A 19,291-nucleotide genomic window follows, 5' to 3' on the forward strand; every position below is an offset into this window, starting at 1 on the left:
TTTCTAGAGCCAGGGAGGTGGTCCATGGTGGCCCTAATGGAGCTAGCACTGGATAGAAGTTAGGTGTCGTGAGAGCGACCCAATATATTTTTTAAGCCGATCCGAATTTCCATCTCTATTTTCTTTACTCTTTCTTGTTTCTAAATATTCAATGTGCTTTTTCTGCAGCTGATGAAAAGTGAAGGTCTTCAAATGTCATGTTTGAGAGTACAGATAGTATTCAGTGGAAATTGGGAATCATCAAATATGTTTTTTTATCCCAAGAACATAAAACAATCTGTACATACATATTTTTTGTAAATCTTAAATGTAAGAAAATATAGTTAAAAATCACCTGCTCTAAAATCAAATGTAAAATTATTCTTTGGGGATTTGTTTTTTAAAACAGTGAAAAAAGCAAAGAGTAGTGGATATACTAAAGATATTTATAATCTCTGACTTATTTTAATATACTTGGAATTTTGTTTCTGGTAAGAGCTATTGCTTTCCTGTTTGACTTCCTGATTTTCAGTAAAATGTGCATATAATAACAACAAACTGTATATTCTGTATGAAAAAAACAAATCCGAGAAAACCCACTTCTTCACTGGAACGATTACCAATAAATCGGTATTTTAAAATTTAAAGATTTTTGAGACTTTATTAACCCATTTTTCGTCGTGTTAAAAAGCATTACAGTAAGTTTCATTTCTCTGCATGCATTTCTACACTTTACAAATTTTCTATCATGTACAGGTCTTCATTTCTAGCCAGAAAAAATGTAAGGAGAAATGAGTATTTCAGTTACCTGTGGTCATTGAATACTTAAGCAAGATTAAAATTAATATATGTTTTCTATCTGAGAAAAATACCATATGATACCACATATGCGGAATCTAAAATATGACAAATGAACTTATCTACGAAACAGAATCACAGACAGAACAGACTTCTGGTTGCCAAGGGGAAGGGGGATTCAGGGAGGGATGGATTGGGAGTTTGGGATTAGCAGATGCAAACAATTACATATAGGATGGATAAACAACAAGGTCCTACTGTATAGCACAGGGAACTATATTCAACATCCTGTGGTAAACCATAATGGAAAGGAATATGAAAAAGAATGTATATATATGTATAACTGAATCACTTTGCTGTACAGCAGAAATTAACACATTGTAAATCAACTATACTTCAATAAAATAAACATTTTGTAAACATATATATATGTTTACATATATAAAACATATATATGTTTTCTATCACACAAGTTTTGGGTACAACAGTTAACCTAAAATAGGAAGTTACATTTCAATAAATGCATTCATTGGTTAAGTGATGGTAAAAACTGTACAATATATTGTATTTGGGTGGAGGCATTTAATTCCTAAACTTGAACAAATCTAACTTCTAAATTTATAAGTTCCTAAATTTCAAATTTATCTTACATTCTAAATAGTTATACTGTACCAGCCAATTCAGAAAACCCATTGAGGTAATAAAGATGTGGAATTAGTGGTGATGGTTAAACAACTGCAAATATACTAAAAAACAGTGAATTGTACTGTTTAAAAGGGTGAATCTTATGGTATGTGAATTATATCTCAATAAAAAACATAAAATTTGTTGGTAATAGTATATAATATGCTTCACTGTCAGAAACTTTTATTGGAAGTAGAAATGTCACTGAAAATAATGCTATTAATAATAGTATTAACATTGGCTCCAACTTGGGGAATTCCCTGGCGGTCCAGTGGTTAGGATTCGGTGCTTTCACGGCCGGGGCCTGGGTTCAATCCCTGGTCGGGGAACTAAGATCCCACAAGCTGCAAGGCACGAGAAGAAAAAAAAAAAAGTATACAATTCAATGCTTTTAAGTAAATTTACAGAGTTGTGCAACCATCACCACAATCCAGATTTTGAACATTTCCATCACCCCAAAGAGATCCCTCATGTCAATCCCATTTGCAGTCAATCCCTGTATCCATCTCTGGCCCCAGGCAACCACTAGTGGTCTTTATATATATATAGATTTGCCTTTTCTGGACATTTTATATAAATGGAATTATACAATATGTAGTCTTTTGCTTCTGGCTTCTCTCACTTAGCATAATGATTTTGAGGTTCATCCATGTTGTAGCATCTATCAGTAGTAGTTCATGCCTTTCTATTGCTGAATATAATTCCATTTTATGGACATACCACTTTTGTTGATCCATTCACCAGTTGATGGATATTGGGATTGTTTCCACTTTTTGGGTGTTGTGAATAATATTGCTATGAACATTTGTGTACAAGTTTTTATGAGAACATATTTTCCTTTATGTTGGTAAATATCTACTTGTGCATTTGCTGAGTCCTATGGTAAATCTATGTTTAACATCTTGAGGAACAGCCAAATTTTTCCAAAGTGGCTGCACCATTTTACATTCCCAGCAGCAACATATGAGAGCTCCAGTTTCTCCACACCCTTACCAATGCTTAATATTGTCTCTTCTTTTTATTGTAGACATTCTAGTAGATGTGGTTTTAATTTGCATTTCTCTGATGACTATGTTGAACATCTTTTCATGTACTTAATAGCCACTCATATCTCTTCTTTGGTAAAATATCTATTTAAACCCATTTTAAAATTAGGTTGTTTATCTTATTATTGAGTTGCAAGAGTTCTTTATATATTCTGGATACAAGTCTTCATCAGATGCATGATTTGCAAATGTTTTCTCCCAGTCTGTAGCTTGTCTTTTCATTTTCTTAATGGTATCTGTGAAGAACAAAAGTTTCTACCTTTGATGAAGTCCAATTTATTTCTTCTTTTATGAATCTTGCTTTCGGTGTCAAATTTAAGAACACTTTGCCTAACCCAAGGACACAAAGATTTACTCTTATGTTTTCTTTTGTTTTAATTAATTAATTTATTTATTTTTATTTGTGGCTGCATTGGGTCTTCGTTGCTGTGCGCGCGCTTTCTCTAGCTGTGGCGAGCAGGGGCTACTCTTCTGTGCGGTGTGTGGCTTCTCACTGCGGTGGCTTGTCTTGTTGCAGAGCACGTGCTCTAGGCGCGCGGGCTTCAGTAGTTGTGGCTCATGGGCTCTAGAAAGCAGGCTCAGTAGTTGTGGCACACACAGTCTTAGTTGCTCCACAGCATATGTGATCTTCCTGGACCAGGGCTCGAACCTGTGTCCCCTGCATTGGCAGGTGGATCCTTAACCATTGTGCCACCAGGGAAGTCACCTACTCCTATGTTTTCTTCTTAAAGGTTTATGGTTTCAGCTCTTACCTTTTGGGTCTGTGATCTATTTTGTGTATAGTGTGAGCTAAGGGTTTAACTCCATATTTTTGCATGTAGTTATCCAATTGTACCAGCACTATATATTGAAAAGACAATCCTTTTCCTATGGAATTGCCTTGGCACCTTTGTCAAAAATAAATTGACCAAGGACTTCCCAGGTGGTCCAGTGGCTAAGCCTCTGTGCTCCCAATGCAGGGGGCCCGGGTTCGATCCCTGGTTGGGGAACTAGATCCCACATGCCGCAACTAAGAATTCGCACACCGCAACTAAAAAAAAAAAAAAAAAAAAAAAAAAAGATCCCGCATGCCATAACGAAGATCCTGCATGCCGCAACTAAGACCCAGCACAGCCAAATAAATATTTTTGAAAAGAAATTGACCATATAAATGTTTATTTCTGGACTCTCTATTCTGTTCCATTGATCTACATGTCTATCCTTATGCCAGTACCACAATGTCTTGATTTCTATAGTTTTATAGTACATTTTGAATTTGGAATGTGTAAGTCCTTTAACTATGTTCCTTTTCAAAACTGGTTTGGCTCTTCTAGAGCCTTTGTATTTCCATATAAATTTCAGGATCAGCTTGTCAATTTCTGCAATTAAGCCTGCTGGGTTTTTGATAGGGATTTTATTTTGGGGGGGATATCTTTTTATTCCTTTGGATGCTCTCCTCTTCCTAAATACCCCCAAATTCTTAGCATATATTTCTTAGGAATAACAATATAAATAAATATTTACTGTTTACCAGGCATGGTGCTGAGTGGTTTACAGTCCTTATTGCATTTGTTCCTTACAATTACCCTTGGAGGACCCACCACCGATCCACCGACGGATTGCCGATCTGCCCAGCTCTCACGTGCGCCATGTCTGGTTCCTCCAGCGTCGCCGCTATGAAGAAAGTGGTTCAACAGCTCCGGCTGGAGGCCAGGCTCAACTGCGTGAAGGGTTCCCAGGCAGCTGCAGATTTGAAACAATTCTGTCTGCAGAATGCTCAACATGACCCCCTGCTGACTAGAGTATCTTCAAGTACAAATCCCTTCAGACCTCAGAAAGTCTGTTCCTTTTTGTAGTAAAATGAATCTTTGCAAGGTTTTTAAACCACTTTTCACAAACCGATGAATATTCAAAGGAAAGCTAAATTTGAAGGCTGTACAAAAGCCTGTCTCTATAACACGTGCCATACTATACAAACTTCTACTTCTGTCAGTCTACCTCTCTGACTATTCATGAATTTCTGTTTCACAAGGGTAATTATTTTATATACACTGGTGGCAGCATACAATAAAATACTTAGTATATAAAAAAAAGAAAAACAATTACCCTTGGAGATTGTCCATATCCTTGGAAAGGTGAAATTAATTGACATGTACACACTGCTATATTTAAAATAGATAACCAACAAGACCTACTATATAGCACAGGGAACTCTGCTCAATATTCTGTAATAACTTAAATGGGGAAAGAATTTGAAATAGATACACGTCTATGTATAACTGAATCACTTTACTGTACACCTGAAACTAACACAACATTGTTTATTAACCATACTCCAATATAAAATAAAAAAAATTTTTAAATAAATTGCCCGAAGGCATAAAGCAAAAAAATGGAGGATCTAGGATTTGAACCCACGCAGTCAGACCCATAACCCACATGTTGAAGCACTGTGTTGCACAGTCTCCTGCACTGCTCTCTGGTGAAGCTGACCAAAGTGCTACAGGCACATGGTGTTTGCTTGTATAAGGAGAACACTTCTGATAGGGATTGTTTTAAAGCTGTAGATAAATTTGAGGAAAATCACCATCTTCACAACCTTGAGACTTCCATTCCCAGAGGGCCATCCTGCCCCACTTATGTTTAGCATTCCAGTGTCCCTCCCAAGTCATGCTCCCAGGACAGCGGAAAGTTCAGCCGTCCTTTCAGCCAGGCCTGGGCCCGGTTGTTCACATGTACCTCCCCTGCTTTCACTTCAGCTACCCCCGCCCCAAGCTGAAGAGGCCAGAACTGACTTACCTGAAGTCCCTCCGTGCCCTGTACTGACAAAGACATTTTGTCCCAAGACAGCTATGCATAGCTGTTTTTTTGAAGAACTTACTTTCAGAACCAATAAATAACCTCAGAGCCTAGATTCAATCCCGTCTCTATCCTTAACCACAGTCCCCAAACCCTAAAGCTGTGCTCTGGCAACAGTAGTTACTGGAGGCTTTTCTTCACTTCTTTCATCAAGCAAACACCATATAGCAGCTCTTCATTGCTCCCACTCACCTCAACTCTGGCGTTCACACTTAGGATGTGTGTGTGTTTGCATGCAGATCTACTGAAGTGCAGTATTGATGAATATGCTGCTTGTGTCTTCTAAAGTATAGTATTGCTTTTCATTGGTTCCTAAAGAACATAAAAATGATTAACTTTAGGGGAGGATTTGTTCTTCTTAACATTTTCATTTACAAGGGGGTATTGTCTACATTGTGTTTCAAAGTAAATACACTTCATTAAAATGATGGCATTAATTTCATCTTTGATTGATAGTGGGTGTTTAACAACTTACAGTACTTTTCTAGCCAGCTTAGCATACCACACTCTGTTTTACTCTTATGTCACTGGCTACTCCTTCTCTGTCTCCTTGACAGCTCTCTATCTTCTCCCAGATGACTCCCTAACGTTGGAGTGCCCCAGAGCCCAGCCCTTGCTCTACTTACCCTCAGCCCCTTGGTAATCTCCCAAACACCTCATGAATATGTGGCTTGCATGTTGAGGCTTCTGAAACACAGTGTTATTTTTCATTAGCTTGTAAGGAGCACAAAAGTGGTGAATTTCTTTAAAAATTTTATTTTTTAATGTTTTCATTTTCAAGGGGGCATTGTCTAGACTGCATTTCGAGGTAAATATTTTCAGTTAAAATGGACCGAGAGACTGTCATATGGAGTGAAGTAAGTCAGACAGAGAAAGACAAATATCACATGATATCGCTTATATTGTGGAATCTAAAAAAATGGTACAAATGAACTTATTTACAAAACAGAAATAGAGTCACAGATGTAGAAAACAAACTTATGGTTACCAAGGAGAAAGGGGGGGAGGGATAAATTGGGAGACTGGGATTGACACATACACACTGCTATATATAAAATAGATAACCAACAAAAACCTACTGTATAGCACAGGGAATTCTACTCAATACTCTGTAATGACCTATATGGGAAAAGAATCTAAAAAAGAGTGGATATATGTATAATTGATTCAATTTGCTGTACAGCAGAAACTAACACAACATTGTATTTTTTGTTTGTTTGTTTTTAGGCCGTGCCTCGTGGCTTGCGGGGTCTTAGTTCCCCGACCAGGGATCAAACCCCGGCCCTTGGCAGTGAAAGCACAGAGTGCTAACCACCAGACCGCCAGGGCATTCCCTAACACAACACTGTAAATCGACTACACTCCAATAAAAATTAATTTTAAAAAATGGCGACATTCACTGTATCTTTTATTGACGGTGGATGTTCAGCAACTTACAGCACGTGTCTCCCCAGCTTGTAGTGTACCACACTCTAGTCTCCTAGACCAGTTCCTGATGTTCTCTGGGATGGCTTCCTACCCTTGGCACGCCCCAGGTTCTACTCCTTGCACCTTCTCCTTTTTCCCCCATTCCCTTCGAACCTGCTCCTTCTTGAAGTCTTCCAGATCTCAGGAAATGAAAATTCCATCCTTCTTTGCTACCTTTCTTTCCTTTATCCCTACATCCAGGAAATTCTGTTGGTTCTACCTTCAACAATATTTACAGACTCTGGCCAGTTCTCACCGTCTCCACTGTGGCCCCCATTCCACTACATCGTTGGAAAAGTCCGTCTCCTTACCCATCTCCCTGCTTCCACACTTGTCTGCCTAATTCTTTTTTTAAACTGCTCATTTTATTTTTTTGTGTGTATTATCTTCCAGTGTTTTTTTCCCCTTTCAGTTCTATTGAGATGTAACTGACATTACAGCACTGTATAAGTTTAAGGTGTACAGCATAATGACCTGACTTACATATATGGTGAAACGATCACCACAATAAGTCTAGTTAACATCCATCATCTCATACAGATACAAAGGGAAAAAAAAAAGAAAAAATGCTTTTTTCCTTGTGGTGAGAACTCTTAGGATCCACTCTTTAAGTAACTTTCAAATATACCATACACCAGTGTTAACTATAGTCATCATGTTGTATATTACATTACGCCTAAATTCTGTTCTACACAACAGCCTGAGTGTTAATCGTATTACTCCTCTCCTCAAAACCTTCCAAAGGTTCCTAATTTCTCAAAGGCCAAAGACCTTATAATGGCCAATAAGGCTTTACACAGTCTGGTCCCTCATCTCCTTCAAGTCAAGGCTAAAATAATAGAAGAAAAAAACAAAGGGACTTCCCTGGTGGTCCAGTGGTTAAGACTCCGCCCTTCCACTGCAGGGGCGTGGATTCAATCCCTGGTAAGGGAACTAAGATCCTGCATGCTGCGCAGTGTGGCGAGAAAAAAAAAAAAAAAAAAAAAAGGCTAAAATGACTACCCTATCATCCCAGTTAAAATTGAAACACCTCTCCCCCTTGACACTCGTAATCTCTTTATCCTGCTCTATTATTTCCCATATGGTCACATTCTAAGAGAGACCATATAATTTGCTTATTTATTTTGTTTATTGCCTGACTTACGCAGTCTATATGAAGGCAAGGATTTTTATATATTTTGGTCACTGATAGATCCGCAGTGCTTAGAACAGGACTTGGCACATAGTAGGTACTCATAAATATTTATGGCATAAATAAATAAATTAGTATAGTAGATTATAAGTGAACAATTTATTGAATTAAGTAGGAGTAAAAAAAATGCAAGTGTGAAGATCACTGAATATGTTAATCTGTATAATAACATAATACAGTGGAAAGAGCATGGGGTGAGAGGCAACACAGGAGGGGAGAAGCCCTGTCTGCCAAGGTCTGTACATGCCAGCCTTCCTGATTTTTGCTTCTTTTCCCTCTGCCCTTCGGGTCCTACTGTAACCCTATCTAAATTTTCAGCGGTTCTCTAAATAAAGGTGCCTCACTGCCTCTTCCAGGATTGGAAGGCACTGCCCTGTGAGTATCCTTTACTCTTTTTCCCTTTCCTCCTTCCCTTTGGACTGAACTTAGCAATCACTGCCTCCAAGTAACCTTGCTTGACACGCCGAAGCCCAGATTACATCCCCCCGTTTGTGCTGGCTCACACAGCACCCCATGTTGTCTAAATCTGTCACAATGTGTGAGGGACTCTGAAACCAAAGCTGAGTGTTTTTGAATCCTTGTTGGCTGGCCACAGGTGCAAAGCAGTTACCCTAACAACTGCAGGCAGAGAATTGTTTGCTAGGGCTTTAAGGATGGAAGTGAAATATGAAGAAGCATTTGGTTCCTGGAAGAATTAGTGTTGAGTCCCCTTGACCATAAAGATATGTTATCACTTCATTTTCCTTGAGGTAGCACCCCACATTGGTGAAATAACACAAATGAAAATATTTCAGACACACCTGTTTCATGGGGGGAGTGCCCTGTGAAGGGCCTTTGCTTGTTTGCTTTTGTGTCCACATCGCTTTTGGATGTTTAGGAATTTCGTATTCTCCTAGCTGGGCCCAGGGGATGGGTCTGGGGGCTCATGAGATTGGGGAAGAGAGAAGATGGGAGAAACAACTGATATTTTTAAGAATGGGTTCCCACCAAATAGTACAGATCTGACTTAGAGATGACCAGAAAGAACATCCCTGTGTAAGGATCTCTAGAAGCCATGACCTGTTTAAAGAGATTGCAGTTTCCTTGTGATGGCTTTAGGTTTTTGCTTTGCTAGGGAAGTGAAGGGAGAATTAAGTTTGAGTCACAAAGTGCAAAGAGAGAGTTGGAGAAATATGGAGAGGTGGTGAAAGACCAGAAGGCCAGAGGTAATAACAGGAGAGAAGCTAAGAAGAGTCATTCCAAGTGACAGGTGAGCAACGATGCCCAAGATGTGTAAACGTTAACCAGGATTCCTCCAACATTCATGAAGACACCGATTTCCTATTAGTCATGCAACATAATATTCTGTTTGGCTGTTAAAACAACAAACTTTCAAGGCTGGAAAAGTTTGGGATCAAACGGGATCCTGATTGCATTTTGAAGGTTCCACCTGGGATAGGGACCCGGAAATAAGGCCTAGGACAACAGCCACCATCCTGTTGGAATGTGTCAGTGTACAAGTCTTGGTGTGGACCCGCAGAAGTTTGTACTGATTTGGGGGATACCGGTGTACCCTGAGGGGCTTAAAAAAACGCTGAAGAGCTACAGAATGCTTGGCAAAAGTTTTCGAGGAAAGAAAATGCATATGCAGCTTTATTAGAGTTTGCTGAGGGTGTAACTCTTTGATTCCCTAAGACTGGGGTGGAGGCTAGTTACCTGAAAAGTGATTACCAAGATAATTACCATAGACTCTGGATTTCTGAAAAGCCTCAACTTCTTTTTTAAAAAAAGAGGGAGGGGAGAGGGTATACAGTATCCTAAATCCTCAGAACCCCTGGCTATGAACTTCCTTCTAACTCCACTACCACTCCCAGCCCCAAGCCTCTAGCACGCATCCGGACATTTCTGGACTGCTAGATATCGGGTTTGAGGACTGTACTCTCAAATACTTAAGCTAGATGGCTAGGAAAAGACAGCTTCCAGTTGCCCCATGGGGTTTTTCAGTGTGAAAGGATGCCCTCAAGGCATTTAGGAACTCCCATTACTTTCCAGTAATTGGTGGGAAAAGTAATTGAAGACAGGAATTACCTGGAGGAGTTAGTTTATTTAAATGATGTGGTTTTATTTTGCTTGGTCTTGGAGAAGCAGAATGCTTCTTATTATACTAGACCCTTCTATAAAACACTCATTTTTTTAAATTTATTTTTTATGTTTCTTTTATAAAAATTTTTGTTTAAAACGCTCATTAAAAAAATATAGTAAAGGAGGCATCAGTGATTAAAGATAACTTTTTTTCGGGGGGGGGGCTCTACATAGTAAATATATAGATTGGTGGAAAGACACAGCCCAGTTTCAGAAACTGTATATATATACACACACACATAAGCTGGACTTAATGGAATGTCACCAGACCGTGTCGTGTCATAATAAGGAGCATTGTGATGACAATAGCTCATGACATCACTGTAACTATATATACACGTGCTACTTAGAACACAGACACAGACACATTTCAGTCTCTGCTTGAACAAGTCTCTCTCCGGACAGTGCCACACTATGTAATACATAGTTCAAAATGTATGTCTAGGGCTTCCCTGGTGGCGCAGTGGTTGAGAGTCCGCCTGCCGATGCAGCGGACGCGGATTCGTGCCCCGGTCTGGGAAGATCCCACATGCCGCGGAGCGGCTGGGCCCGTGAGCCATGGCCGCTGAGCCTGCACGTCCGGAGCCTGTGCTCCACAGCGGGAGAGGCCACAACAGTGAGAGGCCCGCGTACCGCAAAAAAAAAAAAAAAAAAAAGTATGTCTATTAGCTAATGTACAAAAATCAAAATCCAGCGCTTTTAGATGTTCAAGAATAACGCATGGGGCTTCCCTGGTGGCGCAGTGGTTAAGAATCCGCCTGCCAATGCAGGGGACACGGGTTCGAGCCCTGGTCCAGGAAGATCCCACATGCCGCGGAGCAACTAAGCCCGTACGCCACTACTGAGCCTGCGCTCTAGAGCCCGCGAGCCACAACTACTGAGCCCACGTGCCACAACTACTGAAGCCCGTGTGCCTAGTAGAGCCCGTGCTTCACAACAAGAGAAGCCACCGCAATGAGAAGCCCGCACACCGCAACGAAGAGTAGCCCCTGCTTGCCACAACTAGAGAAAGCCCACGCACAGCAACGAAGACCCAACACAGCCAAAAAATTAATTAATTAATTAAAAAAAGAATAACGCATGAAAACTCAGTTCAAAGTTGAATCTATAACTTTTTAAAATTTTATTTATCTATTTATTTATTTATTTTTGGCTGAGTTGGGTCTTTTGTTGCTGCACGCGGGCTTCTCATTGTGGTGGCTTCTCTTGTTGAGGAGCTTGGGCTCTAGGCGCGCGGGCTTCAGTAGTTGTGGCTAGCGGGTTCTAGAGCGCAGGCTCAGTAGTTGTGGCGCATGGGCTTAGTTGCTCCGCGGCATGTGGGATCTTCCTGGACCAGGGCTCGAACCCGTGTCCCCTGCATTGGCAGGTGGATTCTTAACCACTGCGCCACCAGGGGAGCCCCATAAAATAACTTTAAAACGTTATAGAGGACTTTCCTGGTGGCGCAATGGTTAAGAATCAGCCTGCCTAAGCAGGGGACACGGGTTCGAGCCCTGGTCCAGGAAGATCCCACATGCCGCGGAGCAACTAAGCCCATGCGCCACAACTACTGAGCCTGCGCTCTAGAGCCCGCGAAACACAACTACTGGAGCCTGTGCTCCGCAACAAGAGAAGCCACGGCAATGAGAAGCCCACACACTGCAACAAAGAGTAGCCCCCACTCGCCGCAACTAGAGAAAGCCTGCGCACAGCAATGAAGACCCAACGCAGCCAAAACTAAATTTATTTTTAAAAAAGTTATTTATGGCTTACAGTTTTTTAAAGCTTGTTTTATGGTTTAAATCAGAAAAGGGACACGTATTTCCCTATTTTCAAAAGATTAAAGTGATTCACTATTTTTTCACGGAGTAGTCTACTTCAGCAAAACGGTACACAGTGTGCTTTTTTGGCCTCTTGGGAAACATGACATATTCAAGTTTGCTAGAAAGAGATTAATGATCGTTTTTAGCCATACATCTCCCAATATCTTCGGGATATTGGTGTAGAGAGAAAATGGTGGCAGGGGGTGGGGGTAGGAGAAATCTCTCAGTTTAGGATCAGAAATGGGCAATGGATGACTTAATTTAAGGTTAGTTGTAGAACCAGTGGCCTCCAACTGTGTTTTTCTGTCATCTACACTTTTCCCACAAAGAGATTTCACAACAATAAATTTACAAAACAGTCCTGTAATGTAGTTTTAAATTCTTAAATCAAGAAAAGGCGGTATGTGAAAAGCATTAGCTACAACTCTAGAACCGATTTGTCAAAAGCGAACAACAACCCCCAAAATCACTGCCCTCTGAATGTTCGTTCTTGCCATCTTATTTTGACGCAAATAGAAACAGAACAGCGTTTTTAGATCCGGCATTTCTGTGCGGTGCAGACATGCCGTTTTCTATGAATTTTCTCACCTCTGGGAAATGTATTTCTGAAACGTGTAACTGTTGTGCAACTAGCCAAGTGGAACTATGATGCAACAATCCCCTGCAAGTTGCCTTTAAAACAACGATATCATTTGGCGCAGATATAGTCACGTTTACAACACAGGTACGTACCGCAAAGCTCCCTCCACGTCATCCCTGATTCCCCCACCCCCACCGTGTACAAGATGTAAAAAGACATTTCCCGGGTTTCCTAACCCTCAACTTGTCGAGGGTGGGCGCACCCCACCGGCTCGAGCCCACCGCTCGAGTGGGACCGCGGCGAGGGGACCAGCACTGCCGAGAGTTCCCAGCCCCGACGGCGAAGCCGCGGGGGAAGCCGCGTCGGGCCGGGCCCGCGGCGGCAGCGTCGGGCCGCCTTCTTCCCTCGGTGAGGCCCGCTGGCGTGGCCTGTAGAACGTGGGGCCCCGCGGGCGTGGGACAGCCCTGCCCCCACCCCGCTCCCACACGCGCTCCCGCTCCCGCGGCGCCGGAAGTGACGCGCGCTGGCTGAAAGATGGCGGCATTGGCGCTCGACCAGGGGGGAGGTAAACACCCTCCGGGCCGCTCCCCGCGCGCGGGCCCCCTCGAGGCGCCGGTGGGGGCCGAGGGTGCCTCCCAGGCCTACGTTCCAACTCTCGGCTTCCCACCCCACGACCTCCCTACCCGCGTGGCAGTCTTCCGCTTTGCGACGACGGCGGACGGAGCCCCATACCGGCGGGCCCCGCCTCCCTGGGCGGGCCCCGGGCGGCTCCCGTGGCCCGCAGGGGACGCGCGGCCCGGAGCTGCCCGTGGCTCGTGGCCCCGCACGCTCCGCCCCTTGCCCGCCCCTTTCCCGCCTTCCTCCACCCCCGGCGTGGGTGATCCTGAGGCTCGGCGCGCTTCGGGGTAGAAGCCCAGAGACGCCGTCGTCGACGTCGCCGGTGCTTGCACCTCTGCTGCTGCCCGCGACCCCCCCAGCCCCTCTCTCCGCCCGAGGCACCGAGTCGGCCCTACCGCCGATCCCCGCCGGGCGCTGCGAGGCCCCTGGCGTTGGCAAGGCCGGGCCCGGCCCCGACGCCGCTCCGCCTCGCGCAGATCCCGACTGTCTCGAATCGCGTCTCAGCGCTGTCTTCTTTCCCAGGACTGGTTTCGTAGGGGCCGCAAGCGCGCAGCCTCGCCCCCCGCCGGAGCGCCCCGGCCCGGCGCCGGAGCGGCCCCTTGTAGACGTTCGAGGAGCCTGCTGAGTGCCGTCCCGGCGCCCGACCGCCCACCGTCCGGCCCGCTGGCCCGCTTCTTCCTGATGCAGACTGCCGTCCACTAGAGGCTGGACGGACCCCCGAGGTGCGTAGCCGCCCCTGGCCCTCCGGCCTGCGGGAGCCCGGGCTTCGTCCGCGGCCCCGCGCTAGGCACGGATTCGGTAGCCCTTTCCGTACCGACCGGAGTCACACATTTGGTTGACGCCGGGATCTAATTTGTCTTTGAGTTTACTTAAATTGTTAGAAATTTAATTTTTTTCAAGGAGAAAAAAAAAAGAAGCATAATTCAGCCATTTTTTGCAGCACACAGCTGCAGGTACCATGATTATCTTCTCCCTAACCCGTTTCTTCCCTTTAAAAATTCTGTGTGTGCCTGAAATAGAACTGTGCGAAATGCGAGGCATAAAACGCGGAATCAGAAGGTCTGGGTTCGACTGGGTGACTCCGAGAAAATCGCTTACCGAACCTCGGTTTCTTATCTATGAAATCTAGTCAGTTATAGCCACATCACAGGGTAGTGAGGACTGTATGAGGCCATATATGTGAAAATAATCTGTAGCTGTAAAGTGTTGTAAAAATGCAAGGCAATTTTTAAAGTAACCTTTGCCAGAGTGGTGAATGTTGTAGTGGCTAACTGTTGCTGCCTCTTTATTTCTATATTATAAGTATAAGGAATAAGTGCGGGATAGCGAAGCAGTGCTATGAAATCGACTAGATATATAATAGTCACGTTGCTTGGCCTTCTTCCTACGAAATGCTAACTGCTTATTTAAATAACGGTATTCTTTAATTCAAATTTAACGTTACTGTAGTGCTTTGCTTTTCATTTTTCTAGGCCGCTTATGCCCTTTTTCTTCCTCGGAATATTAAGCACCTTGCATTTGTTTAGTCTTTTCTATATTTTGAATTTACATTTTCTTCTGGTAATCTGATTAAATTGTAATTTAGAAAATGCTTTTAAGATATATACCCTAATTTTAATGCCTGATTTTCATATCTAGGAAACAAGATGCCTGAATATCTCTAGTAATTTGAAAATTGTTTTTGGAGAGCTTGTAAATGCATTCAGATTTCTGTACTTAATAGATCTAGAAATGTATAGAAAATTTCAATTTTGGGACACTTAATTTCATATTTATGTAATTTAATTCTCTTTTTTAATCATCACAGCACTTAGTAGGTGCTTAGAACCAGTTTTTCAGTGGTAAAGGATGTTAATCTGCACTTTTTATTGCCGATTAACTTGGGGGGGATACTAGGATATATAAGCCATAAATATTTGTGGTTTGAAAATCGGACTTATTTGTCAGAATTTATGATACATATGTGTAACAGATCAGTATGAAATCATTTTTATTTGGCACATCAAAAATGTATGGCTTCTTAAAATGGTCCACAAAAAGTGAAAGAGAAGCTTTTTTTTTTATAGTATATTGTTATTTTTAGCTAACAAATGGTTTTCTGAGTTTTTTTCTGAAATGTTTTATTAAATTTATAATCCAATACCAGTTGTCTTTCCGAATATGCTTTTTTTTTAAAAGCAGAATAATATAAGGCGGGCAGGATTAAATTAGCAAAAGGAAGAGCCTATTTTAATGTGCTAGCTTTTATACATTGGACTTATCGCTTGTCCTGAAGATAAAATTTTGGCAAATTGGTGCTTCATTGGGAATTTCAAGGTTTGGCCTTCTCTCTGCCTTGATTTGGGTTACCTGGGGCTAAAACCTTGGAACCAGGGCTGGCGTGGCTTCATGGGTGTCCAGAAGGACCCCAAACTTGGTTTAATAATCTGCGCGTAAAACTGGCATTGTACAATATAAAGGTGAATGGTGAAATTCGTGGTAATAATGTAAATTTTTATTTTTCTTTACTTAGAATGCATTAAACAGCAAATAAAAAAACACCATGACATGTCGAGAGAGACCTCAGAAGAAAGGAGAAAGCTTTGTACTTCACTACCTTTAACAACACTTTTTTCCTGCTTTTGAGCGAGGGGCCCCACATTTTCATTTTGCCCTGTGCCCCAAAAATGATGTAGCTGGCCTGTTCTGAAACTTGCCCTTTCCTATTTTAGACGTTTTCAGAGTGAATAAAATTAACTGTGAAGAGAATGAATCTATAGCTTATGAAGGGTCGGATTAATTTATTAGCATATATTTCCTCTGAATTGGAATGCTGTAGCTGTTGTGGGCTTTTTTATTAAAGAGAAATGAAAGGCAGTTATTGGTGAAGCATTGCAGGATAGTGGTTAAACTCGAAGGCTCTGAAGTCAGACTGACCCCAGCTTATGAAGAATCATAGCCCTGGGCAAGTTACTTAACGTCTGTGAGCTTTGATTTTTTTTCATCTCTAAATCAGGGATGGTAACAGAACATGGAGGGTTGCGAGGGTTAAATTTGTTTATTCATCCCACAAATATTTATTAAGCACTTATTATGTGCCAAGCACCGTTCCTAGAAAGGTTTTGGGGATACAACAGTCAATGAAACAAAACAAAACAAAAAAAAAGAAAACAGAAAAGTAAACTAAATAAGGAAAATAGCCTGTATCTCCATTTAATATACTATGGAGAAAAATAAAGCAGGAGAAGAACAGGAGGACTTTCTGTTGGGTGGGGCGGGTGGGTGGTTTTCGATTTTAAAGAGGGGGTTTGGGGAAGGCCTCACTGAGATAAGACACGGGAGTAAAGACCTGAAGGGAGCCATGTATATTGGGATTAGTGATCCAGGCAGAGGGAATGGCAAGTTCAGAGGTCTTAAGGCGGGTGTATGGCTGTTTTTCAAGAAACAGCAAGGAGGCAAGTGGCAAGATATTTCCTCAGACTTTTTGTTTTTAATAGACCTTTAAAACTCATTTGGCTGAATCATTGAAGCAGATAAAAACAGAAGATGTATTCTTTGTCTCTGATAAGATCATTGAATTTAGTTAATGATTCTGCATCATTTTAAGATTTGCAGGAAATCTGTATCATAACATCAGGACCTTCCGAAAGGTTCAGTTTAGTTGTTTATTTCTTATGTAAAACTAAGGTGTTAACATTATAGTATTGATGATTTCATGTTAGGAAGTAACTTAGAAGATTTGGGGTTTTATTCCCCAATAGAGGCTTTTCCTAGAATTCTCACTGGATCCAATCTCTAAAGGCTAGGGAAGCTGTTTTCCATGACATCACTCTTGGACTACTTTTACTTGTAGTGAGGAATAAGCAGAGGGGCATTAAAATCTTCTGATGAAAAAGTAGCATTGAAACAGGAGTGGCTTTTTCTTATAAGGTTTCTTTTATTATAGGATGACTAAATACTAAACATACCTGAAAAGTGAAGTAATTTAGATATTAGGTGCCAACCAGGAGGCTGGAGGACCCAGAGCCTTTCTAAAAGCTTAGTTAATGGTCATTTGCAGTTTGGTACTGAGTTATAAAAACATTTTGATGGACAAGAAAGAATTTCCAGTACTAAACAAATTAGTTAACTTATGCAGCCTTTCCTCTAGTATTAGCCTTAGTTGTTTCTCAATTTGAGTAGCATATCTCAGGGTAAAATGACTGCTAATACAGCTAATAAAGTTAGTCTGTTTTTGGAATTTCTTTCCTTTTAGATTGAGAAGTTGGTTGCTTTGAGATTGTTGAATAAAAATTTTACAGGTTACAGAAATTGTGAGAAATTTTACTATTCAGGCATTAATTCTATTTTTATCCGTAGTAAGCTTTGCATTTTCTTTTTAGTATGCAAGTATGGCATTTTCTGCATAGGCATCAACATTGGTAGGCTAACAGTTTGAGGATGAAGGTAGTCTGAAATATTTCAAAGTTTTCATTGGGGATACGTGTATCAACCTCTGAGAATCTAGCTTTGTACTGAATAAATTAGGGTTTAGTATGAATTTTCAAGCAGCTGTAGGAGGAATGTGAAAGCATTAAATTATTGCTTATGGCATAAACATGGAGGTTAGTTAATTTTGAAATATCTTCTACTTAATTGCCCAGAATTTTGCCTTCCAATCAGAATGACAGCCTTCTAACTGAAAAGGAAGCATTTAATTTCTTTGCCTTTAATTTCCTGTCCAATTTTACTCCCACCAGACTTCTTTCTTTACTGGTCACTAGAGAGTTTGAACTGTTGGAAATTTCTGTGATACAAATAGCAGTAATGGTCTTCCAGGGCAGAGGTAGGAAGAGGTTGCTTTGTGTGTGTGTGTGTGTTGTTATTTATCTCTTGTACAGTCAGTGGTACTTAAACTTTTTGGTCTCAGAACATCATTATACTCTTAAAAATTACGGGGATCTCAAAGAGCTTTTGTTTATGTGGGTTGTGTCTATTTATATTGACCATATTAGAAATTAAAATTGGGAAGTTTAAAAAAATACTTGTAATTCATTCTAAAAACCCATTACATGTTAATAATTAAAATTGGGAAGTTTAAAAAAAATACTTACTTGTTATTCATTCTCAAAAAAACCCATTACCTGTTAATCTAAATAACATTTTTTAATGGAAAATAAATATTTTCCAAAACAACGAAAAACTTGGTGAGAAGAACGGCATCGTTTTACATTTTTGCAAATCTCTTTAAGGTCTGGCTTAATAAAAGACAATAGGCTTCTTATTGGCTTCTGCATTCATATCACATGTAGTATCTGGAAAACACAGAGAATGAAAGTAAAAAAGAAAAATCGCTTTTAAAATCATTATTATGGGCTTCCCTGGTGGCGCAGTGGTTGAGAGTCTGCCTGCCGATGCAGGGGACACGGGTTCGTGCCCTGGTCCGGGAAGATCCCACATGCCGCGGAGCGGCTGGGCCCGTGAGCCATGGCCGCTGAGCCTGTGTGTCCGGAGCCTGTGCTCCGCAACGGGAGAGGCCACAACAGTGAGAGGCCCGCGTACCGCAAAAAAAAAAAAAAAAAAATAAAATAAAATAAAATAATTATTACGAAAATTGTTTTGATCTCACTAAGTTCTCTTAGGGGACTAAGGTCCCAGTTATACCTGGACCACACTTTGAGAAATGCTATACCAGTCATTCTCATGCATAGAAAATGTGAGGCTTTCTTTTTTCTTCAGTCAGTGCCAAGTTTATGGAACAGGACAAACTCCAGTATTTTCTTTCCTCGTAGTATCAGTATGCCTTATCATTTAGTTTAAGTTGGTTCCTCTTTTGAAAAACCCTACCGTTTGAAATTCTGAAGGCCAGGTGTAGAATACAGAAGTGTAGAAAGCCAAGGGTATACAGGTTTATAAACCATGATTTCTCTTAACTTGATGATGTGTTTTGAAAAGTTAGGATACATAATTTTTGACATTGAGCATTTTGTATGTCAGTAAATATCTTTTCTCAAAGCCCCTTAGCAGATTATTTTTCTCTAGCCCTCATTGATTTATAGTTATTTTTGTTTACTTTTACAGTGATTAGTTCTTATAATTATTAATTTATTCCTTAAATTCCTATAATTATCTTACACTTAAGATTTTGTATATTTTTCTTTTTGTATTCTTCTTACACTTACCTTTTTCTTGTTATTTATTTTATTTG

The 19,291-nt window shown here is 41.2% G+C and overlaps 2 protein-coding genes across 3 annotated transcripts in view; both read left to right on the forward strand.

Moving 5' to 3' along the window:
* Positions 1-4,085: 4,085 nt before the first annotated feature.
* LOC132481850 (guanine nucleotide-binding protein G(I)/G(S)/G(O) subunit gamma-5-like) lies at positions 4,086-4,542 on the forward strand. The gene has a single exon (XM_060086705.1). The coding sequence runs from the start codon at positions 4,136-4,138 to the stop codon at positions 4,340-4,342; it is 207 nt and encodes a 68-aa protein (XP_059942688.1). The 5' UTR covers positions 4,086-4,135; the 3' UTR covers positions 4,343-4,542.
* An 8,887-nt stretch (positions 4,543-13,429) lies between these two features.
* KLHL15 (kelch like family member 15) overlaps positions 13,430-19,291 on the forward strand; it is a 32,505-nt gene continuing 26,643 nt past the window's right edge. For both annotated transcript variants that reach the window (XR_009530922.1, XM_060087779.1), the window contains exon 1: positions 13,430-13,847. The gene's annotated coding sequence lies outside the window, so the exon portion shown is untranslated. The remainder of the gene's footprint in view (positions 13,848-19,291) is intronic.

Source organism: Mesoplodon densirostris, chromosome X (assembly GCF_025265405.1).
Source record: "Mesoplodon densirostris isolate mMesDen1 chromosome X, mMesDen1 primary haplotype, whole genome shotgun sequence".
In the NCBI taxonomy this organism is placed as follows: domain Eukaryota; kingdom Metazoa; phylum Chordata; class Mammalia; order Artiodactyla; family Ziphiidae; genus Mesoplodon; species Mesoplodon densirostris.

What these genes read in the sequence shown, in the direction of transcription:
- LOC132481850 (XM_060086705.1), top strand. Translation starts at nt 4,136, where the DNA reads ATGTCTGGTTCCTCCAGCGTCGCCGCTATGAAGAAAGTGGTTCAACAG.